At 41.8% G+C, this 25,244-nt stretch overlaps 1 protein-coding gene across 1 annotated transcript in view; it reads left to right on the top strand.

The window, feature by feature from the left end:
* The first annotated feature begins 1,309 nt into the window (after nucleotides 1-1,309).
* The window catches only part of WNT2 (Wnt family member 2), a 149,034-nt gene continuing 125,099 nt past the window's right edge, over nucleotides 1,310-25,244 (top strand). The window contains exon 1 of the mRNA XM_073651906.1: nucleotides 1,310-1,725. Coding sequence (XP_073508007.1) covers nucleotides 1,643-1,725 — 83 coding nt within the window. The 5' untranslated portion in view covers nucleotides 1,310-1,642. The remainder of the gene's footprint in view (nucleotides 1,726-25,244) is intronic.

Raw genomic sequence — 25,244 nt, forward strand, 5'->3', positions numbered from 1 at the left:
TCAGGGCATTAAAAAACAAGAATCAGTCATTGGATTTGAAACATTTTCATAAACTTAAATTTTGCACACCTGTGTTATTGTTATGCAATAAAGAAGATTTTATTATTTTATTCCTTGGATGTGCCACTCTTTTTCGCTATATTTGTGAAGTGGACAGTCTGCTGGAGCACTGACATCTGTACACACTAAGCCAAGAAACACTAGATGGACTATTTGGTGAGTCTTTATATCAAATCCTCTGTTTAATAAACAGTACATTGAAAAGTTTTCTTTCCAATTGTACCCATTTTTGAAGATGGAAATAACCCTTAGACTGAGAATAATAAGTAGAAAAAAAATTTTAGGATGCAGAAAAAAAATAAAGTTCTAAATACCTTGAAATATATAACCATCACAATTTCTTTCAATGCATTTACAATTGTCCCATTGAAGACCTGTTCTAGAACCTATAATGAATCTGGAGCTTTACTTGTCAGAAAACCATATACAGCTTGGAAGTCACCAATATATGTTTACATTATAAAGATATTTAGACCAGTGTTTCATGTCTCAAGTTATCACATTTTTCTGTAACACCTATTATCTTATGTTGTCGACCTTGAAAGAAACATTCCGTTTGACCCGTGTTCATGTAAGTCATTTATTTTTCTTTGTCTTTCTTTTGTTGAGTTTTGTAAGACATTAGCATTAAACACATAACCTTTATATTTGATTCGGTTTTGGGATCCGTTTACTAATAGATCTTAGTGGTATAGCTTACGTATGTTTTGAAGCATTTCATGTTTTATGGCGGAATACATTTTCTTCTTATGTTAGCTAGAGTACTCTGCATTAATTTGTGACCATGATGAATATCTAAGAGTGTGGCGAATGCACAGCACAAGAAAATGATCTCAAAGTCCTAGCAATGTTACCAACGATCTTGAATTTAATTAGTCGGTACTTGGCTCTGCAGTCACATTTGCAGCATAAAAGGAGTGCACTTTAATTACAATAAGGTTTCACAAGTTGTTTCTTTATTTTTCTGTGACTTTGACACAAGGAAGAATGTGAAACAGTGAAACGCAGCTTAGGATACATTGTCAGCTTTCTGGACTACAGTGTAAAGCAGGGGGACACATGGATTATATTAATATAGTATTTTCATACACTTTTGTTTGACCGGATCCTGTTTGGGTTTCAGGTTGCTGAGAGCTGACTTCAGGGTTTTATTGTCAATCAAAGGTGTTCTTTGCAGCCCTCCCTTCTCTAACCTCTCTTGTCTTTTGACATCATTCCATCCATCAGTGTAATACACCCACCCATTCTGCAGGCAACGTCCATCAGCTCCAGAACGGTCCTTCCACTGCTCAGGAGAGATGAAATAAGCTTACCTCTCGCTCTCTTCCCCACTAACCATTTAATTCCGAGACGGAGCTGAAGTCATTTGAGAATGTTCCAAGTCATTTTTTTTAACCATAGTTTTTAATTTCATATTACAGTAGTTGACCAGAGCCTGACAAAGAACTGTAGGCATCAGATACATTACAAGACTTATTTCCTATGTTTTATCCTGAAATAGTAACCTTTTTAGCCTTTTTTTCTTTTTGTCTCTAATGGGATTTTCTGTGCTAATATTGATATGCAGTGAGGGATTTTTAATATGAGCACCTTGTTCCTGGACATCTGGTTTGTTGCTCCTGTCATCTTGCTGTTTGTCACACCTGAAGCAACTACTTCATGGTGGTAAGTCTTTCGTTCTCTTTTTAACTGATTCTTTCTATGATATAGTAGTATAATTAGTAAAGGGTATATTTTGTTGTTTAGGGAGATTTTTTTTCTTCATCAAATTGAAAATATGATCCATTCATTCACTGGTCTACTCTGTCTGGAAACACACTAGTTAATTTGGTTTCATAGCAGCTGTATGTCTAATTTCTACCTTATGGTCATAAAATGTTCGGTTGTAATCCTATTCATCTTTTGGTCAGGTGTGTGTGTGGGGAAATACTTGTAATATGCGTTCAATCTTTATGGCATATGTTGTTTTTTTTAATTAAATTATTTTCTAGATTTTTTACACCTTGAGAACATACTTATTACCTGTCCCTTTAAGCTTCTACTTTCTTTTGGCATGTATATACCCCCGAGCAGCATGATTTATCTGGCTCAATAAGGTGAAATCTGGAATATGCAGGAGTGCTCAGCATTTTAATGATGATTTTGTCTTAACCATATAGTGCTATAATCATGTCTTCTAGCTGCCCAAATATAGTGCAATCTAATTTCTCCAATACTAATGAAATAAAGACATCACAACTTGTCTTACAATGGTGCTGTTATTGATCAGCAGATGTTATCCTACGGTATACAACTGGTTAACCGAATTGCTCTATATGCTGAAAGGGTCAAATTACTTTTACCAGTCATACACATGTTATCAAAAAATTATGAATTATTTCCAAATTTACGACCCAACATGAGCTGTTACCATTTTTTCCACTGCATCAACATCATACGCACTCTCTTAAGCATGCCTATTGGATGGTAATATACATCAGAAACATTTTGCTTTCTGATTTTTAAAATATCGTTTATAGCTGGCTAGAAAAAAAGAGATGGAGATGTATTGTTTTTTTGTCTTTTTATATATTAAATGCCACCATACTGCTAACTTGATTTCCTTCACTGATATAGCTTATCAATCTATGCCAATCACTAATTAACTGATTGATGTTGAAGATTCCGTACATCCTTTATATGAATATTCTGACTTCAGCAGAAGCTTAATAAAAATGTGAGCAGTTTAATACACTGGATGAGTATTAAAAAAAAATAAGCTAGAGTATAAACAGTAATAGATACATAGGACCTCACACTCAGAAATTCTTCTTTTAGGTGAACTCTAAAGGCAATGTATTTGACTTTTAAGGTGCCTTTCTAAACTTTCATTGCTAATAGGGAACATCTGGGCAGAGATGATGTAATCTCCCTCTTAAGACTTGTCTATAATGATATGCTTCCACAGTGTACACTGCATACTGATTTTTATTCATTTATTTTTTGCTTAGGTTTTTTTCTAAGTTTACCTGCAGCTTCTTTGCTGTCATTGGAAATAGCACTATGTAATAAGCCAGCCAGTGAATTGCTAGTGACCTAACATGACTTTATAATTTCTCAAGTCATTTGTTTTATTTGCAAGAAATGGTATTTTCGTGTGCTTTTTCAATACACACATACTTTTACTTAGCTAATGTACCATATTTTTTTTAAATTAATGTTAAAATGCAAACGATAAGAATAAATAGAAAGAATTCTGACCTAATAGTGGATAATTGACTTTTTTTCAGTTCTTCACTGTTAGTAAATTGCATAACTTTGAAATTCACTTTCAGTAAGGTTATAATATAGAAATAATTGCTTTTAAGAATGCTTTTCATTATTCTATTAATTCGGAGGGGGGTTGTACAACCTTTAGCAATCTGCTAATACTGTCAATGCTCAATTACATTGTGATTTTATTTTTGCAGTTGTCAAAGAATTCACAGATAAAATATTAGGGCAATCATAAAGTATATGGTATACTTTTAGAGTTTTTACATTCTTAATTTACTGGAAAAGCTAAAGTACAGTCCTTTAGAATGAACTAAAATACATTTAATGCTGGTTTATAAAATGCATTGCACGTCCAGTTTACTGATCTGCTCAGTAGTATATAATTAACTTTATGTAAGAATATATTTTGTGGCTGTTAGTGGAAAATCAGGCCTTTCAGAAGTTGCTTTATTATTTGCTGACTTTTATATTAATCCAATTTTCCAAACTCTGTCAGGCTCTGTGTATCACACACATAATCAGAATAGAATTAGTTTATTTTAAATACTTACAAAAGTAGTATCCCAAATTGGCGTTGAAAGGGGCCTCAGCTGGCCATAGACTTGCAGATAATTTAGTTGAAAATCTGGCATCTACAATGGTCAGCAATTGTATTGGGGACGGAAATGTTTTCAAGTCACCTATGGCAAATGAGAGGGCTCTGTATCTATTAGGAATCGATGCGCTTTACAGATGCTTCGTGGTTGTGTTGTTTTTGAGAAATCACCAAACATTTTGTCTGATTAAAAGCAAATATGGGAACCAGAGTTTTCTGCAAATATATTTATTCTTAAAACACTTATCATGGTTGCTTGTTAAGTATGTATCAGTTTCAAAAATAATTTCCATTAAATTACACCATACAGTAATTGTGCACATATCGCTGCAGGTCAGGAACTTAAAAGGGTTGTTTTTTTACAAGTAGATAAAAGTTTAATAGCCAGGTATCATAAAGATTAAAACTTGATAATGTCAATTACAATTACAGTGCTCCAAATCTCTAGCATTTTTTTTTGTTTTTAGTGCCTTTTTATTGTGTTTGTCAAGTATCCATGTATATAGATAGATTAGGCAGGCTGTAGATTTCTTTATTTATTATATTTCCATACCACCTTCTGTTGCTGCTGCTGGGTTTATTCTTTTACTGCTTACAGATCACTTGTCAATTACGTTGCAGTCTCAGCTATATTCAGATGTTTATATATTATACACTAAGGGCCCCCATATACATTAAGTTAAAGTTGACTGAACACACCTACGTCAACGGGTTTGGCTGTGGCTAACTGATGGTTGGGAAAGATGTTTACTGCGCATGTTCAATTTCAGATTTCCAATCATATTGTTCTCCCTGATATAAGCCGCCTGCCGACATGTCAACCGGTGGCTCACCCATAGAGAACACAGGAGCGCTCCTGTGTGTGGGAGTGTCGGCTGAAGCATCGTTCGATTGACAGCTGTCTAATGCATATAGCCAACATAAGAGGAACAACCAATTCACATTTGACTTATTACATACCGTTCCTATATTAAGTAATGCTATGCTGACCTGATAAAAAGGTTTTTGTGTATGAATAGAAAGTTTATGGGGAACCTGTCAGAAAGTTTGTGCTCACTACTTCTTAATAGTTCTCGTCCTGAAATCTCCAAAAGTGTCCTCACTAGCTCCCTCATTTTATCATTGTTCCCTATTGCACCTTATGCTAATGAAATCGATCCAGTCAAGGGTTAAATCAAGCTGTCAACTCTATATTGCCACTTTATATGGCTTTATTGATGTCTCTAAGAACAAGGCTTGCAATGACATTCTGTGTATTTAGAAGGTCAATCAAACCATAAAGTATGGACAACTTGACTTTACTCTCCAGCATCTCCACCTCCTTGACTGGATAGACCTAATTGAAAAGGAATAGAACTTTTACTTTTGAGAAAAAAAAGTATGATATTGACACAAAAGCATTCTAAATAGTAATTTGTGTCTTTTTCTCAGGCTTTTATGATGGTCTAAACTTTGTGAGGCATGGACTTCTCTAATAATAAACAATATTCTTCATCTGGTCATTTATTGCTTTCTCAATGAGCATTTGATAGACCAATTTTGCAGGATGGAGTTATATCATGAACCAATTTCTTACATTTCCACCATAAAATTTCAAACAATTTGATATTCGGACTGTTTGCTGTCCATACTATTTGATTTACCTTTCGTGAAGCAACACTTCTTAGCTATACAAATGATGCATTGTGATCCTTACAAATTAATTTATCATCATAAAAATATTTTCTAGAGATATCAAAAATTTCATAGCAAGCTCACCACCCCTTTTCACTTGTCAATTTCTTATGCGGGGACTTGGTCCAGATGTTCAAAACTACATCATATGATTCAGTGGCAAAGTGGAATATCACGTAAAAACATCCAATGCCTAATTGGCATTGAGGTTCTCCGTTTAGATCACTTTTATGTGTGGGCTCAAGGTGTTGATAGGTCATGTGTTTTGCTTATTTTCTATGAGAAGTGTGTCCAAAATTTCAGTGCACTGTACTAGTGTGCTTTGAGTTTTGAGGTAATAATTGCATTTTCCCTGGTCTTTTACTTTACACATAGTCATATATTATAGATGAGTGTGGTAAACTTTAAAATTTTTTTTTTCATCAAGCATGGTTTATTGTCCTTGATCAGTGTTGGTTTGTGATTTATTACTGAACACCATTTTAATTTTATCAACCAGACTCAATGATTGCTTCTTTGTAGCCCATTCTTATCTTGTTTTCTTCTGTGTTTTTTGTGATTTTCATTTGACATTTTTAATGTACAGTATATATTAATTCCAGTTTACCGTGCGGTTTCCATATAGTTCTTCCTTGAAGCACCCATACACATTAGAATAACATCGGCCAAAACTGCCAATATGAACGGGCTTGGATGACAATCTGTGTGTGGGATCCTCCTGACATGGATCTGGCATATCTGATTCCAGACAGCTGATCGTTTTGTCTCGACAAAATAATCCATGGTCAGAGAAGTCTAGCAAAGGCTCCCTTGTAGAGAACACGGGAACGCTTGGCAGAGCAAGGGCTCATGTATATAGAGGAGTCGGCAGAGATAGCTGTCAGCCAAACCATTGTTTGGTCGACAGCTATCGTGTATATAAATCACTTTAGTCTTCTATTATGATTTCTTTTTATAACCTTCCTGTACTGTTTTGTACTTGTACCATATTTATACACACAGCTGAATCATCATTTTTTGCCACATTGTTTCTATTTATAACGCTGATAATAGTGTCTGAAAGCACTCATTTGTGAAAGCAGACTAATGATGATAATCGAGTAAATGCAAATTAATTGGAGTTCGTTTAACAACCTAATCATAATGGCCGACTGAAATTTTATGCACACAGATTTGGTTATAATATGATCTTTCTGTACAGTGTCATTGTTATCGGAGGCACATCTCCTATTTACATAGGTTGATGTGCTGCCGATGACAATGATTTTTATGCCGACATGAATAATAGAATCACACGTTGAATGAGTGTTTTGATTTTTCATTAGGTGATTACCATCATGTTTACATGAGCCGATAATCAATGAACAAGTGTTTCAACAGAGGAGTGAGTTGCACGTTGTATTGCTGCTAAGTAGTGATGAGCGAGCACTAAAATGCTTGGGTACTTGTTGCTTGGGTTGAGCAAATTGGGAAACTCGAGCATCTTTCCAGCGGCCACCCCTGGCGGTCTGCAGAGGGCCTAAAAATTGCCCAAACCGATGGGAACAGTGCTCAAATGACATGGGAACAACATGGGGAAGACCCCTGGAAACATCTCTGACTCCCTGGTCACTGCTGTCAATAATGTTGTCAGAGTATTATGCCACTTTTACAGACTCACAATAAAACTGCCTTGTGTCTGCAGCCACCACACTGCTTTTTCCTGCCTGTTGGGGTGCTACGCCTCCCTCCCCCTGTGTGCTGCTGTCCTTGCTCTGCATGTCCCCCTGCCAGGTTGGGTCAGTTACTATATCATCCACCACCTCGTGTTTCACTTCCGCACCCTTGTCCTCTTCCTGACTTTCTGGCAATTGTGTCTCATCGTCATTATCCACCTCTTGCGACAGTAATTGCACTTTCTCACCTTTGCCTTTGTGTGACAGTGGCTGCTCAATTATTTGGGCATCGCTACACATGTTCTCCTCTTGACTTGCTTGAACCTGGCCGGGCGAAAGGCCGAATCTACAAATGGAAAAGTGAACAGCTCTTATGAGTGTCCAGGTGTGGGATCAGTTGTCTTCGGGCACTCGGCATGGTGGGAAGAAGGAGGATCAGGGTGAGGAATATGCGGTTCAGACTCACTGAGACTTGACCGTGTGGAAGACAGGGTGGTGGTGGCGGCAAAGTAACTGGAAGCATTATCCGCTATCCAACCAACAACCTTTTGACACTGCTCTGTGTTTAATAGTGGTGTTTTGCGGTTCCCTAGTAATTGGGACAGGAAGGTCGAACGACAAGATGTGGGTGTTTGCTGTGGCACAATTTCGGCCTCTGCATGCACCATCACGTTCACTTCCCCGTCCCTTGCCACGCACCTTGCCCATTTTAAATGGAGGACAATATTTTCCACGTTCACTAGAAATGGCTGATTTTGTAACACAGTTATATGTGATATATCTGACAGAGAACCACGGTGTTAAATAGCAGGCCTGTAGTTTACTAATACTATTCTTAACAGAGACCTCGTGTGAATAGCTTGACCGACACACTGCAACAAAATGGAAATGGAAGCCAGAAATTACTGATTTTGGAATGCAGTTACAGTGGTGGCCAAAAGTATTGGCACCCCTGCAATTCTGTCAGATAATACTCAGTTTCTTCCTGAAAATGATTGCAATCACAAATTCTTTGGTCTTATTATCTTCATTTAATTTGCTTGCAAGGAAAAAACACAAAAGAGAATGAAGCAAAAATCAAATCATTGATAATTTCACGCAAAACTCCAAAAATGGGCCAGACAAAAGTATTGGCACCCTCAGCCTAATACTTGGTACAACCTTTAGTCAAAATAACTGCGAACAACCGCTTCCGGTAACCATCAATGAGTTTCTTACAATGCTCTGCTGGAATTGTAGACCATTCTTCTTTGGCAAACTGCTCCAGGTCCCTGATATTTGAAGGGTGCCTTCTCCAAACTGCCATTTTGAGATCTCTCCACAGGTGTTCTATGGGATTCAGGTCTGGACTCATTGCTGGCCACCTTAGAAGTCTCCAGTGCTTTCTCTCAAACCATTTTATAGTGCTTTTGGAAGTGTGTTTTGGGTCATTGTCCTGCTGGAAGACCCATGACCTCTGAGGGAGACCCAGCTTTCTCACACTGGGCCCTACATTATGCTGCAAAATTTGTTGGTAGTCTTCAGACTTCATAATGCCATGCATACGGTCAAGCAGTCCAGTGCCAGAGGCAGCAAAGCAACCCCAAAACATCAGGGAACCTCCGCCATGTTTGACTGTAGGGACCGTGTTCTTTTCTTTGAATGCCTCTTTTTTTTTCCTGTACACTCTATGTTGATGCTTTTTCCCAAAAAGCTCTACTTTTGTCTCATCTGACCAGAGAACATTCTTCCAAAACGTTTTAGGCTTTCTCATGTAAGTTTTGGCAAACTCCAGCCTGGCTTTTTTATGTCTCAGGGTAAGAAGTGGGGTCTTCCTGGGTATCCTACCATACAGTCCCTTTTCATTCAGATGCCGACGGATAGTACGGGTTGACACTGTTGTACCCTCGGACTACAGGGCAGCTTGAACTTGTTTGGATGTTAGTCGAGGTTCTTTATCCACCATCCGCACAATCTTGCCTTGAAATCTCTCGTCAATTTTTCTTTTCCGTCCACATCTAGGGAGGTTACCCACAGTGCCATGGGCTTTAAACTTATTGATGACACTGCGCACGAAGACACAGGAACATTCAGGTCTTTGGAGATGGACTTGTAGCCTTGAGATTGGTCATGCTTCCTCACAATTTGGTTTCTCAAGTCCTCAGACAGTTCTTTGGTCTTCTTTCTTTTCTCCATGCTCAATGTGGTACACACAAGGACACAGGACAGAGGTTGAGTCAACTTTAATCCATGTTAACTGGCTGCAAGTGTGATTTAGCTATTGCCAACACCTGTTAGGTGCCACAGGTAAGTTACAGGTGCTGTTAATTCCACGAATTAGAGAAGCATCACGTGATTTTTCAAACAGTGCCAATACTTTTGGCCACCCCCTTTTTAGGTTTGGTGTGGAATTATATCCAATTTGGCTTTAGGACAATTCTTTTTATGTTTTTTCATTGAAGACAAATTAAATGAATAATAATACCAAAGAATTTGTGATTTCAATCATTTTCAGGAAGAAACTGAGTATTATCTGACAGAATTGCAGGGGTGCCAATACTTTTGGCCACCACTGCATATGTAATACGTCTGACAGAGAACCACGGTTTTAAATAGCAGGCCTGTTGTTTACTAATACTATTCTTCACAGCGACCTCATGTGAATAGCTTGACCCACACACTGCAACAAAATGGAAATGGAGGCCAATATTTTCCACGTTCAGTTAAAATTTCTGGATTTTTATCTCTGTAATATGGAAAAGATCTGACTGTATTCTGCAGTGCTAACAAGCAAATGGAGCACTAAAATGGTGTACTCTGTATTGCTTTTTAAGCAAATAATCAGGATTAAGATAAAAAAAATTAGCCCTGGCCCCTGATATCTGGAGCTATGTATGTCTACAAATATTTGTCACAGCAGGATCAGTCAGAAGTTGATCATGCAATGGACCCCCTTGTGCTGTATCATGCACTTTAGCCTGCCTGCCTAACTCCTGCTATCACCTTCACCACTGAAAATATGCAGCTGGATTAGTCCTCAGAAGGGCTGTTAGTTCAGATGGATATATACAGTACAGACCAAAAGTTTGGACACACCTTCTCATTTAAATATTTTTCTGTATTTTCATAACTACAAAGCAGTCATCAAAGCAAAAGGTGGCTACTTTGAAGAACCTAGAATATAAGACATATTTTCAGTTGTTTCACACTTTTTTGTGAAGTATATAATTCCACATGTGTTAATTCATAGCTTTGATGCCTTCAGTATGAATGTACAATTTTCATAGTCATGAAAATACAGAAAAATCTTTAAATGAGAAGGTGTGTCCAAACTTTTGGTATGTACTGTATATGTGTGTTGTGGAATTCCTATACTTACTATAAACAAGCAAATCTCTCCCTGACTCAGCAGCAGCTCTCCCTACTCTGCCTGTTCCTGTTTCCAGGGTAGACTGTGACGAGCATAGTGGCGCCAGGTCTTATATAGACCTGATGACGCTGTGCCAGCCAATCACTGTATTGCCCGCAACCAACATGGCTATGGCATTACAGTGCGTGGCAAGCAATCCCTGCATGTTCATTGGCTCTCTAAAGCGCGCCAAACATGCAGGGCGGGGACCCGAGCTCCCGCCCGAGCAACCCGGAAATACTCGCCGAGCTTGTCGAGCACCTTGATACTCGTGCGAGTACCGAGTAGTGGCGAGCACGTACGTTCATCACTACTGCTAAGGTCAAGAAAGCATCTTTAAAAGCACCTGAAAACGCGAGTGAGTGAGCTTGTGAGTGTTTTGTTCCAAATACCTGTGTGCATTTTTGGGTGCATATCTACCTAACACTTTAAATGTACTTTTTTTCTGTTCAGGTCACTTATTTATTGTAGCTATATCTAAATGGTTAGTCACATTGTGCAAAATAGTTATACTTTAAGATATCACAGAGGTTTACCAGAGTTATGAGTTTAGAGGGTGTTGCATAGGTAATTAATTAGTGGTGTAAGTACCCAATTAAGTTTTATATAGCAGCTTTAGTAGACCTGCCATGCTTGCAAACAGAGCAGAGAGACGCAGGTTGCATTGCTGCCAAGAATAAGAAAGCATCTTGAAAAGCGAATGTAAAAGCAAGTGAGTATCTTTTAATCTCAGCTGTGTGACTTGAGATTCAGTTACTTTGGATTCAAGTAGTTTAGAAGAGAGTGTAGTTTAGAAGAGCATTTCTTCACTGATTTTATTAGTACATATTCCGGTTTGTTGTCTATGCCTTCTCCATTAGCAAAATGGGGATTTATTATTTACAATGCCATTGTCCATTGTACATCTTGTTGCATGTATGCTATCTTGACCAGCCATTAGATGGTGCATACTGCTATTCGAAATATGTGCATATAGATATTGGAGAGGATGATAACATGGAGCTGCAGGAAAATGAAGTAGCCAGTTGAGTGACGGAAGGAAGGGTAGAGGGAAAAGTGTCAGGGAGGCTAGTCCCAATCTGGCACACCGCAACAAGTTTGCTAAGTTGACAGATGAGGGGGGTGTCAGTACAGGGGCAGTACTGCCGCAGCAAAACATGTCCTCTGAAAGCTAGGGGAGTGTCTGTTCCAGTAAGGAGGCGAATAGGAAGGCAGGGCAGCTCAGATAAGTTCTTGTAGTGAGAGATTCAATTATTAGGGGAACAGACAAGGAGATCCATCACAAAGACTGAGATTGTTGAACAGTGTGTTGTCTTCTTGGCGTTGAATTCAACACATCACAGATTGGATTGAAAGATTACTGGAATGGGGTGGTGAGGACAAAGCGGTCATGGAGCACATTGGCACCGATGATGAAGATAGAGGTAGGTAAAGGGTCCTTAAAAATTATTTCAGGGATTTAGACCATTAGCTCAAGGCAAGGACCTCAAAGGAAGTATTCTCTGAAATACTACTTGTATCACGTGCCACGCCATAGAGGCAGCGGGAGTTTAGGCAGGTGAATAAGCGGCTCAGGAATTGGTACAGGAAGGAGAGTTTTCTGGTTCCCACAGAACTGGGCCACCTTTGTTGTTGACTAGAGGATCTATGCTTGGGAAGAGCTACACCTCAAAATGGAGAGTGCAGCTGTGCTGGGGGAAAATGGCTAGAAGGTTGAAGGAGTGTTTTTTACTAGGGTAAGGGGGGGATTACTGTACCAGCGAGGGAGATAGTGTAGACAGTCACCTGGACATACGTTATGAAAGTGGGGGTGGCATGGGGGGAGGGGTTAGAGCAGTTAATACAGAGAATAGAGATACTTAAAGTGCATGCATACTTAGAAGATGGAGGAATTAGAATTAATATTGTTGGCAGAAAATTATGATATAATGGGAAAAATAAAGACATTGCTGGATGACAGCTATGACTGGGCTGTTAAGCAGGTTATCCACGACTTTTATTATTTTTGTATATAGGGCTAAGAATTAACAGGCAGGCTATTGCTACCTACCTGCCTCTTCTGCACAAAGACAATCTCTGGCGGCTCAGACAACGATTTCCCTGCTTCATTTCACTTATTGTCAATTGAGTAACTGTTCCGCTCTTCTCTGTAATGGTGCGTGACCGCAGACATCATGCTAAGTTGCTGCTGGCTACCTGCAGTTAGGTAGCTAAAAGCTGGCTGTCAATCAGCATGACATCAGCAGTGACACCTCGTCGACAGAGCAAAGTGGAAGAGAAGAGAATACACTGCTCTGTTGACATGATGTCAGTGGCACCCACAGAATTGTTGTTAGGAGTGGTCTAAGCTAGCAGAGATTGGTGCTGGGCAGAACAGGCAGGTAGTTATCAACTATCTGTTAGTTTTTAGCCCCTACAATAATAAAAGTCCCGGAAAACCCCTTTAATTCACAGGGCTATAGTCTGTTCAAGGAAGGACTGTACAAATAAGCGAGGGTGAGGGGTTTGTTTATCTTTCCTAAAACCCATCCTCCGTCAGGGGTAGACATACCAATGGTGCCACCTGTGCAACTGAATAGAGACCCAAGGGATAATGAGTCCTACTTCCACCTCCAAAGCAGCAAGCAGCTTCAGTCATAGACACATAAAAGGACCCATGCACTGTTCATGGACAGAGGCCATCGTCAGTCTGTGTGCGCCACTGTCCTTCCTGATAGTGTATGTGAGACAAATGAAAATTTGGAGTCTTATGTGGAGATAAGGAGAGGGAGAAAGAATCATAAAATACTGATTTGGGGTTTGTTATAAGTCTCCAAGTATAACGGAAGCAGCAGAAAATATCCTCATAAAGCAAATAGATGAGGCAGCAAATCAGGGTGATATAAATTGTAGGACCCAACAAAAGAGGGCACTTCTAAACCTAATTTTAATCAACAGGATGGACATAATATCAAATATACGAGTTGGAGGTCACTAAGGTAATAATGAAAAATATAAGTTTTCACTTATCCTTTAACTCCTTACCGCCGAAGCCTGTTTTCACCTTCCTGACCAGACCAAATTTTTCAATTCTGAAATTCTGACCAGTGTCACTTTATGTGGTAATAACTCTGGAATGCTTCAACACATCCCAGTGATTCTGAGATTGTGTTTGTGACACATTGTACTTTATATTAGTGATAAATTTAGGTCAAAATAGTTACCATTTATTTGTTATAAAATTGGAAAGTTGATGAAAATTTTTAAAAAATTAGCAATTTTCAAACTTTGAATTTGTATGGCCTTAAAACAGATAGTCATACCAATAAAAATAATTGATAAGTAACATTTTCCAAATGTCTACTTTACATCAGCATCATTTTGTAAACATATTTTTTTGTTAGAAAAGTAAAAAGGTTAAAATTTAGCTGCTATTTTTCATTTTCAACTAAAATTTACAAAACCTATTAGTGTCCATTTCACCTTTCAAGTGACTTTTGGAAGCCTATGTGTAAAAAAAATGCCCATAAGTGACCCCATTTTAAAAATTGCACCCTTCAGTTAACTGAACCCTTCAAAACCACATTTAGGAAGTTTGGTGACCTTTGAGGTGCTTCACATGGCAGGAGCAGTTGGCACCGTATAGAATGGCGGCAGTGGACCATTCTGTGAACTCTCCAGGGGCGCCAGTATTGTCCCAGAGTGCCTGGGGAGGTGGTAAGAGATGTTGTGAACTGAGTCCTAAGACTGTTGTGTTTTTTTTTGTTAAAGTACCCCCTTTAGGTGTGGTTGTCCAAAAGGGGGCGGATTTTCAAAAGAGCGTGGAGGATAGAAAACCAAAATTTGTTACTGGTTGTGGGTTGGTACGGCCTAAAAATGACAATTTGACCGTTGATAACGGGGTAGCTCCACTAGAAGGGGTTGACGTCAAGGTGGGAGGTGACTTGCTGGTCCACGACACCATGGGGAGTGACACAGACACCACAACTGATGGTGACGCTATGAAAGTAGAAAGAGAGTTCAGTCAGGAGGGGCTAGACGAGGGGAGAAAGTCCCCCTCTCGTCGTCGACGTCGTAAGGGCCACATAAAGGTTGCTCCTGTAGTTTTTGCTGAAAGTGAAAATAAAGAAAATGTAATGCTGTGTGCCTTTGTTCCAAGTGTGGATCCTCCTTTAGAGGCAGAAGAGGAGGTGACGTTGCCAGTAGCAACCTCCGGTACAGTACTGAGACAGAAGGATCAGGATCTGACAGCCCTGAAAGAGGAGGTGGCCAGTCATGACCAAGAGCTGGAGCCTATCAGGCAGCAGTGTCAGAGTGATGGGCAGCAAAAACTGGAGGAAAGCAGCGAGGAAATCAACAAATGGAAGGAGATGTTCCAGAAAATTAAAGAGGACCTCCGCAGAACCCAAGAGGAGGTTGTTTGGTTGCAGTTTGACAAAGCGATGTCTGAAGATGAGCTGTGCGAGATGAGAGATCATTTCTCCCTGGTACAGTTAGAGCTGATGCAGGAGAAGCAAAGGCTGGATGAGGGTCTACACCAGAGAGACCGGGAGCTATCCACCCTGAAAGAGGCAGAAAAGAGGCATGAAAAGTTCAATAGGGAACTGCAACAAACTAAGAGAGACTATGAGGATCTCCTCAAGGTTAAGGAAAAACTAGAGGATGATAAGGCGGATGCAGAGCACAGGTGGCAAGTTGTTGAGACCACTCTGCAGGACACCCGCGAAGTAAATGATGATCTCCGCAGAAAGACCCTATGTCTGGAAGCTCAGGTGAAGGAGCTGCAGACGTTCTGTGATAATCTCCAGAGGGCAGAGACGTGCCTTAAGGAAAGAATCAGCAAGATGGAAGCTGAGCGGAAAAAGATGAAGGAGTCTATCGGAGAAGCCACAGACCAGGGCCAGGGGTTGGCCACTGGAGATGGGAGGTATGAAGCAAATGCCTCCTCGAATGAGGCGAGCTCGGATGATTCGGTGGATGTTAGAGCCGAGATCAAGGAGCTCAAGGAGACGCTACAAGCCCATTTGAAGCAAGAGAAGTTTGAGAGGCTGGCTGTTGAGAGCCGAGTGGGCGCATTGGAGACAGAGAGGTCTGAGAGAACTCTACTGTTAAAGGATCAGTTGAAGCAGGAAGAGCTTCAGAGATGGGCTGCTGAGAGGCGAGTAGCTGAGCTAGAGGAAGAAGTTTTCGAGCTCAAAGGTCGCCTGGCAAAGTATCACTCAGTGAACGAGGCCTCCTTGGAGAAGGAAAAGGGCAAACAAGTTGCACTTACTCCTTTATACCATGAGAAGGTGGACCTGAGAAGAGCTAAGAGAGTGTTAACAGAAGATAAGTATGAAATGGAAGTGGTCAAGATGAAAATTCTTGAATTTGTAGCTGTGAGTCAGCTCAGGGGAAGCATACAGGGTGAAGAAGCTGAAAGTCAGTTGCCCCTGAAACCTGAGCCATATGATCGTTTGGAGACCACTGGTGAGACAGAAACCTCTCGGTACAAGTGCCTCATAGATATACCCGAAGATTTGAGAGAAGAATGCACCAGAGAGTCCGAAGTCACAGTGAAGAGGGTGGCGATCCTAAGTGACATGCACTGGCGATGTATTCGCACAAAGCTGTTTCTCCGGTTGAAGACGGAACAATCCGTTAGACAACTGGAGCTTATGAGAAAAGCTCACAGTGTGCGGGAAGAAGTCTTCTGGGTGCCTCATGTTCTGGTGAGAAAGTCTGCCAAGCCATGCAAATGATGGTAAAGAAGTCTGGTGTGATGAAAGTAAGCAGTCCACGTGATCGTCAGGACTGGATACCAGATGAAGACGGCATGGTGTCATTCTCCGCTGTAGGAACGGAAGAAAATCTTGCATATATACGCATGCTGATGGAGTACCGAGTGACCTACCTGTGAGAGGTAGAACAGTTGAATGTCGCCAGACTGCGAGTGGAAAGACAGCATCGCCTGAGCAGCAGAAGATGGCAGCCATCTAGAAATTGTGAGACCAGACAGAGAAAGGGCCCTTCAAATAATAGAACGGCTACAGTAGGAGTTAGAGACCTTCCAAGATGTCCTGAGGATAGTGCCAGTGGGTTTAGAGGTAGTGAGACCTCCAGTAACTCAGATCTGAGAGGCCCATACAAACGACCCAATAGAGTACGAGACCGTACGGAGTCGGACCGGACCTTAGATACAAGGGCAAGTGAGTCGCACTGCTGTATTGACCGCTGGGAACGGGAGAGGTCTGACAAGGTTACGACTAGGAAATGTGACTTGACGAAGTTAGTGACAATGACAGATGGTAGATTCCTAAGGAATGGGCTAATGTTGATGACTAATATTCCAGGGGCTGAGCAGCGCAATTGTCAAGTACATGGTCTCTGTGTGAACCGTGGGTTATAATGTGATTGTGTATATTATGTGTTCAACACCACAAGTTTGAACAGAGGGGGGGGGATATGTAATGCAGCGCCTTACTGCATTGCTAAAATGTCCAGGGGGTGTGTTCTGGCTGACCATGTTCCTCCCCTCAGGTGACTGATCACATGACTGTGACATCATCACAGGTCCTGTGTGCACAAGACTGATATATAAACCCTGGTAGTTTTGAAACAGGTGTGAAAGGCGTGAGGCCTGATCCCTGTGTGTGTGACACCATTAGCCTGGAGAGGTTGGAAGAGAGAGGCCTGGTGAAGCCTGAAAGGTAGAGGCTGGATCTAGGATACCAGTAGCCTTTTGAAGGCACGTGGCTTGGAGACTACGTCTGGGAAGCCTTAAAGCCCCTGCAGTGGCAGAACCAAGCTGAGAGAAGCAGCTAAAACCCGGCAAAGGTAAAAACGCTGCTTGATGTGGACATTGATATTGTTACCTTGCTGAAGGCTGTATCGGGAGCCAAGTGGACATATCTGTCACTGGAAAGGCTCTTGGACATTATATGTGTAATATGTCGGTGAGCCACTGAGATGGACTATGTTATGAGCGGTTTATGATGTGTAATAAACTGCTGGACTGTGAAATACCGGAAAGACGTTGCATGTGTGCTTTAATTGATCCGGTGAAGCGAGTACCCCCATCGTGATGAATAGCGCTACCTCACAGTTACCAGAATATGAACACTCATTTCCTGCTGATGATACCTAGCACCTCTAAAAGCAGCTAACAGCGGTATCAATAGGGAATAGGTTTTTTTTTTTTTGCTTGCAGCAGCAAAAGTATAAGGCAGTAATCCCTGTTTGGATGTGTGTAATATGCTAACCGTAGTGCGATAGCTCACCAGTACACAAATTTCAGATACGAGTTAATATTGTAGAATATAGAATCGATTTGAATTGGCCTTCCCATTATTTAGGAGTGGGTCTCCTGTACTGTTATTGAGTATGCAGTAAGTACAAGGGCTGCCAAAAATTAAGATGCACTCCAATACCAATTTGAAGAGATGTAGTGAAGGGCCTCAGAAAAATTGTTTTAAAAATTATTAAGTAGTGAGTCTCCTATACTGTTACTGCGTATGAAGCAAGTTCAAGGGCTGCCAAAAATTAGGACGCACTCCAATACCAATTTTAACCCCTTAACAACAATAGACGTACTAATACGCGTCTGTGCCCTGGGACTTAAGAGCCAAACCCGTATTAGTACGTCATATAGATCGCGCGTGCACACAGGCTGTGCGGGCGCGATCGCCGCCGGGTGTCAGCTGATTGTCACAGCTGACACCCGGTACTATGTGCAGGGAGCGGTCCCGCACCGCTCCCAGCACATTAACCCCCGCAATGCTGCGATCGAAGTCGATCGCAGCATTGCGGTGGCAAGGGGAGGTGATCGCAGATACTCACCTCCTCTTCCGGCCTCCAGCGCTGTCTGCCGTGGCTTCCAGGATGTTGCCATGACGACCCGATGTCGTCATGACAACATCCGGGTCACCAGACAACAGGAAGATTGTTTGGACATGCGCAGTGCATCTCCAAACTATCTTCTCCCTGTCCAGCGCTGACAGCCTGCATGGCACAGGGATGGTGCTGCATTCCTGTGCCATGCAGGCGATCAGAATAAAAAAAGTGAAAGTCCCAGAGTGGGACAGAGTAAAAAAGTGTAAAAACTGTCAAAGTGAGAAAAAAAATTGTAAAAATATAAAAAAAAAAAAATCCACCAAAAATAAAAATATAATGTACCCATCAATAAATATTCTTATAAAAAAAAAAAAACAAACAATATAAGTACACATATTTGGTATCGCCGCGTCCGGAACAACCTGACCTATAAAACTGTCCCACTAGTTAACCCCTTCAGTGAACACGGTAAAAAATAAAAATAAAAAACAAAGCAAAAAACAATGCTTTATCATCATACTGCCAAACAAAAAATGGAATAACACGCGATGAAAAAGACGAATATAAATAAAAATGGTACCGCTGAAAACGTCATCTCGTCCCGCAAAAAACAAGCTGCCATACCGCTCCATCAGCCGAAAAATAAAAAAGTTATAGCTCTCAGAATAAAGCTATGCTAAAAAATATTTTTTTCTATAAAATTGCTTTAATTATGTAAAAGTGCAAAACATAGAAAAACGATATAAATGTGGTACCGCTGTAAACGTACTGACCCGAAGAATAAAGCTGCCTTATCAATTTTACTTTTGGGGGAGCTCCAATGTTTGGGCACACAGGGGCTCTCCAAACGCAACATGGTGTCCGCTAACAATTTGAGCCGATTTTCCATTCAATTTGTTAGCGGACACCATGTTGCATTTGAAGAGTCCCTGTGTGCCCAAACATTGGAGCTCCCCCACAAGTGACCCCATTTTGGAAACTAGACCCCCCAAGGCACCTATCTAGATGCATAGTGAGCACTTGGAACCCCTAGGTGCTTCACAAATTGATTCGTAAAAATGGAAAAGTTTTTTTTTTTCTACTTTTTCATTTTTACGAATCAATTTGTGAAGCACCTGGGGGTTCCAACTGCTCACTATGCATAGGTGCCTTGGGGGGTCTAGTTTCCAAAATGGGGTCACTTGTGGCGGAGCTCCAATGTTTAGGCACATCAGGGGCTCTCCAAACGCAACATGGCGTCCGCTAATTATTCAAGCAAATTTTACAATCAAAAAGTCAAATGGCGCTCCTTCCCTTCTGAGCCCTGCCGTGCGCCAAAACAGTGTTTTTTCCCCACATATGGGGTATCTGCGTGCTCAGGGGAAATTGCACAACAAATTTTGGGGTCCTTTTTTTCTTGTTACCCCTGTGAAAATAAAAAAAATTCGGTTTAAAGTAACATTTTTGTGAAAAAAGTTAAATGTTCATTTTTTTCTTCCACATTCCAAAAATTCCTGTGACGCACCTGAAGGGTTAATAAAGTTCTTGAATGTGGTTTTGAGCACCTTGAGGGGTGCAGTTTTTAGAATGGTGTCACTTTTGGGTATTTTCTGTCATAAAGACCTCTCAAAGTGACTTCAAATGTGATGTGGTCCCTAAAAAAATGGTTTTGTAAATTTTGTTGGAAAAATGAGAAGTCGCTGGTCAACTTTTAACCCTTGTAGCTCCCTAACAAAAAAAATTTTGGTTCCAAAATTGTGCTTATGTAAAGTAGACATGTGGGAAATGTTATTTATTAACTATTTTGTGTGACATATCTCTCTGATTTAAGGGCATAAAAATTCAAAGTTTGAAAATTGCAAAATTTTCAAAATTTTCGCCAAATTTCCGTTTTTTTCACAAATAAACGCAAGTGATATCGAAGAAATTTTACCACAATCATGAAGTACAATATGTCACGAAAAAACAGTCTCAGAATCAGGGGGATCCGTTGAAGCGTTCCAGAGTAATTACCTCATAAAATGACAGTGGTCAGAATTGTAAAAATTGGCTTGGTCATTAACGTGCAAACCACCCTCGGGGGTTAAGGGGTTAGGAGACGTAGTGGAGGGCATCAGTAAAAAATGTATTTTCCATTATTAAGGAGTGGGTCTCCTAGCCTGGTAATGCCCATGCACTAAGTGCATGGGCTGAAAAACATTTACCCCTGGGGGGTATACATATATATTATATAGAATGTTAGAGGTAGTTCCTACAGGCATCATAAACGCCCATAAAATAATTATGTGGGCGTTGCATGATGGTCACCCTGGTGATATGGTAGTGGAGGATGAGGAGAAGGATAAGGAGGAGGATGACATAAAATAGATGAAATCCTGAAGCGTATACCCATGTCTGGGTGTGAAGTGGTGCATGTGAATAGACCCACCAAAAAAACCCACTGGATTTGAGTTTATGTTTTGCTGCTATCATTCGGTGGTGTCGAGAAGTTTGGGCCAATCCAGCCCTTGTTCATTTTGATAAGAGTCAGCCTGTCAGCATTTTCAGTTGATAGGCGCATGCGCCTATCAGTTATAATACCCCCGGCAGCACTAAAAACCCGCTCTGACAAAACGCTAGCAGCAGGGCAGATCAGGACCTCCAAGGCGTAGAGAGCCAGTTCATGCCACTTGTCCAGCTTGGATACCCAATAGTTGTAAGGCACAGAGGAATCTCGGAGGATGCTGGTACGGTCAGCAAGGTACTACTTCAGCATCTTCTGAAACTTTTCCCTCCTTGTCAGAGTACCCCATGCATCAGGGCCTGGGTGCTGGGAGTGTCTGAGAAAACTGCCCCAGACCTTTGACATTGTTCCCCTGCCTCTGCTACATCTGGATTGTCTCTCCCTCGCCTGTACTCCTTGGTTGGCAAAGGAACTGTGACCTCTGCCGCCAGCGTTGTCAGCTGGGAAATTATTTAATTCTTCAAGGGCCTTCTGATACTGCAACATTTTATTAGACCTGTGCGCCATGGGAAGGAGAGATAGAAAATTCTCCTTGTAGCACGGGTCTAGAAATGTGACCAACCAGTAATTACTGTTGGCCAAAATGTTTACAACGCGAAGGTCACTGGAAAGGCAGCGTAACATAAACTCAGCCACGTGTACCAGATTGCCAACAGCCAAGACTTCCCTGTCCCCACCAAAAGGACAGCTGTCCATGTTCTCCTCCTCCTCCCGGTCTTCCTCCTCATCCTCCCCCTCTTCAGGCCATCCACGCTGAACAGACGGTATGAATGTGGTGTGGGTAGTACCGTCTGTAGCGCAGGAAACCAGCTCCTGTTTCTCCTTTACCTGCTCCTCCTCCTCATTATCACCCAATCTGTGTTAAGATTAGATGAGGCTGGGTTGGGTAGCATCACCCTGTATAGTTCCTTGCTCCATCTCATCGTGCTCTGCCTTCAATGCCTCCTCTTTAATTGTGAGCAGCGAGCGTTTCAGTAGACAGAGAAGTGGGATGGTGACTCTAATTATGGCGTCATCGTCGCTCACCATCTTGGTCGAGTTCTCAAAGTTTTGGAGGACGGCACAGATGTCAGACATCCATGACCACTCATCAGCTGTGATGTGCGGAGGCTGACCTGAATACCAATGGGTGTGTTGAAGCTCGTGCTCAACAACTGCCCTCTGCTGTTCACAAATCCTTCCCAACACATGCAACATTGAGTTCCAATGTGTGGTGGCATCGCACACCAGTCGGTGAGCTGGAAGCTGCAAACACTGCTGAAGCACTGTCAGGGTGGCGGAAGTTGTAGCTGACTTTTGGAAATGGGCACACATGTGGCATACTTTCTAAGCAGCTCAGGCAGATCTGGGTAGATTTTGAGAAACCACTGAGCACATGGGCCAGGCATGGTACGTGTGCGAGGTTGCCAAGCTTCAGAGCCGCCACAAGGTTCCGGCCATTGTCACAAGACCATGCCTGGCTGTAGGTTCAGTGATGAGAGCCACAAATCTGCCTACTCTATTACAGCTTTTAACAACTCTGCAGCGGTTTGTCGCCTAAGCAGATGAGCTTCAGCTTGGCCGAGACAGTGCTGCAGTGCTTCCAGTTTGCTACTGATGTGGTCATTTTGGAGATGGAGGCTGAAAAGGAGGAGGAGGAGCATGAGGTGCAGGAGCTGTAGAATGTGGGACCAACCCTGATTGATCCAGGGCCCGCAATCCTTGGCGTTGGGAGGACGTGTTCCGTCCCAGGGTCCAACTGGGTCCTGGCTTCCACAATATTAACCCAGTGTGCCGTAAGTGAAATGTAAAGTCCCTGGCCACAAGCACTTGATCATGTGTCCGTGGGCCCAACTAGTCGGGTGCTTTGTTGTCATGTGCCTTAGCATGCTGGTAGTGGTCAGGCTGGTACTTTTTCTGCCCCTGCTAATGCTGGCATGACAAATGTTGCAAATGGCCTTTTTTGGGTTAACTGGACAGTCTTTGAAAAAGAGTCAGACTCGGGAATACCTAACAGTTGGACTTGCAACTTCCCTCGTATTGGTGTTTTGGGGAACAGTTGCCCGCCTTGTGTCTGTGGCCAACTAATGCTTCTTCCTGCCTGTTGTGGTGCTACGCCTCCCTCCCCCTCTGCGCTGCTGTCCTTGCTACAATTGTCACCTTGCCAGGTTTGGTCAGTGACTTCATTGTCCACCACCTCGTCTTCCACGTACGCACCCTGGGGCTGCTCCTGACTTGCTGGCCATAGTGACTCATCATCTTCCACCTCTTGCGACAGTAATTGCACTTTCCCACCATCGCCTTCGTGTGACCGTGGCGGCTTAAATATTTGGCCATCGCTACATGCGATCTCTTGCCCCACTTGAAGCGGACCGAGCAAGAGGCCAGAATCTATAAATGGAAATGTCAACAGCTCTTCAGAGTGTCCAAGTGTGGGATCCTTTGTCTCCGGGCACTCATCATGGTGGGAGGAAGGAGTATCAGGGTGAGGAATAAGTGGTCCAGACTCACGGCTACTGAGACTGGACCATTTGGAAGATAGGGTGGTGGTGGTGGCAAACTGATTGGAAGCATTATATGCTATCCAACCAACAACCTTTTCCCACTGCTCTGGCTTCAAGAGTGGTGTTTCCGCGGACCCTTAGCGAGTGTGACATAAAGCTAGGTCGACAAGATGTGGGTGCTTGTTGTGCTCCCTCAGCAGTCACTGTTTCATCTTGCCCATGGCCTCGGCCTCGGCATGCACCATCAGCATCACGTTCACTTCCCCGTCCCTTACCACTCGCCATGCCCATTTTAAATGGAGTTTAATATTTTGCAGCTTGCAAAAAATGTCACGGTTATTGCCACAGTAATATTTGATCACTCTAATGTGACTAATTTGTTTGGGCAGTGCCGGTATAGCGATGGTATTGGTCAGCGACCAAGTGTGGATATATTTTGGACACACAAGTAGCAGACTTTAAATGGAGTATGATATTTTGCAGCTTGCAAAAAAATGTCAGGATTAATACTGCAGTATTTGATCACGTCTGTTGACCAATTCTTTTGGGCACTGCCGGTATAGCGATGCTGTTGGTCAGCGAACACGTGTGGATATATTTTGGACACACAAGTAGCAGACTTTAAATGGAGTATGATATTTTGCAGCTTGCAAAAAAATGTCAGGATTAATACTGCAGTATTTGATCACATCTGTTGACCAATTCTTTTGGGCACTGCCGGTATAGCGATGCTATTGGTCCGCGAACAAGTGTGGATATACAAGTGTTTCTCACTAAATTAGAATATCATCAAAAAGTTAATTTATTTCAGTTCTTCAATACAAAAAGTGAAACTCATATTTTATATATAGTCATTACAAACACAGTAATCTATTTCAAGTGTTTATTTCTGTTAATGTTGATGATTATGGGTTACAGCCAATGAAAACACAAAAGTCATTATCTCAGTAAAGGAGGGTAAGCTACAAAATGTCATTGCTAAAGAAGCTGGCTGTATCCAAGCATATTAATGGAAAGTTGAGTGGAAGGAAAAAGTGTGGTAGAAAAAGGTGCACAAGCAACCGGGATAACCGCTGCCTTGAAAGGATTGTTAAGAAAAGGCCATTCAAAAATTGGGGGAGATTCACAAGGAGTGGACTGCTGCTGGAGTCATTGCTTCCAGAGCCACCACACACAGACGTATCCAGGACATGGGCTACAAGTGTCGCATTCCTTGTGTTAAGCCACTCATGACCAATAGACAATGCCAGAAGTGTCTTACCTGGGCCAAGGAGAAAAAGACCTAGACTGTTGCTCAGTGGTCCAAAGTGTTGTTTTCAGATGAAAGTAAATTTTGCATTTCATTTGGAAATTGAGGTCCCAGAGTCTGGAGGAAGAGTGGAGAGGCACACAATCCAAGCTGCTTGAGGTCTAGTGTGAAGTTTCCACAATCAGTGATGATTTGGGGAGCCATGTCATCTGCTGGTGTGGGTCCACTGTGTTTTATCAAGACCAAAGTCAGCGCAGCTGTCTACCAGGAAATTTTAGAGCACTTCATGCTTCCCTCTGCCGACAAGCTTTTTGGAGATGGAAATTTCATTCTCCAGCAGGACTTGGCACCTGTCCACACTGCCAAAAGTACCAATACCTGGTTTAAAAACAATAGTATCTATGGTGGGAGTGTTCTAAAATTAAACCATTTTAGGAGAAGTTATTTGACAATTACCAACGTATCACAGGAAACAGAGTATTGGTGTCTCCTCAAATAGTCATTCTGTCAATCCTCCCTTCCTCAATAGCTGTAAAAAAGAAAGATTTACTTTGATTTTGCTTAACAGCGGCACGGACGGTAATTCCACAATTTTGGAAACTTAAAAACCCC

Source organism: Phyllobates terribilis, unplaced genomic scaffold, assembly GCF_046119375.1.
Source record: "Phyllobates terribilis strain yellow unplaced genomic scaffold, ASM4611937v1 Scaffold_11__3_contigs__length_659146591, whole genome shotgun sequence".
Taxonomy (NCBI): domain Eukaryota; kingdom Metazoa; phylum Chordata; class Amphibia; order Anura; family Dendrobatidae; genus Phyllobates; species Phyllobates terribilis.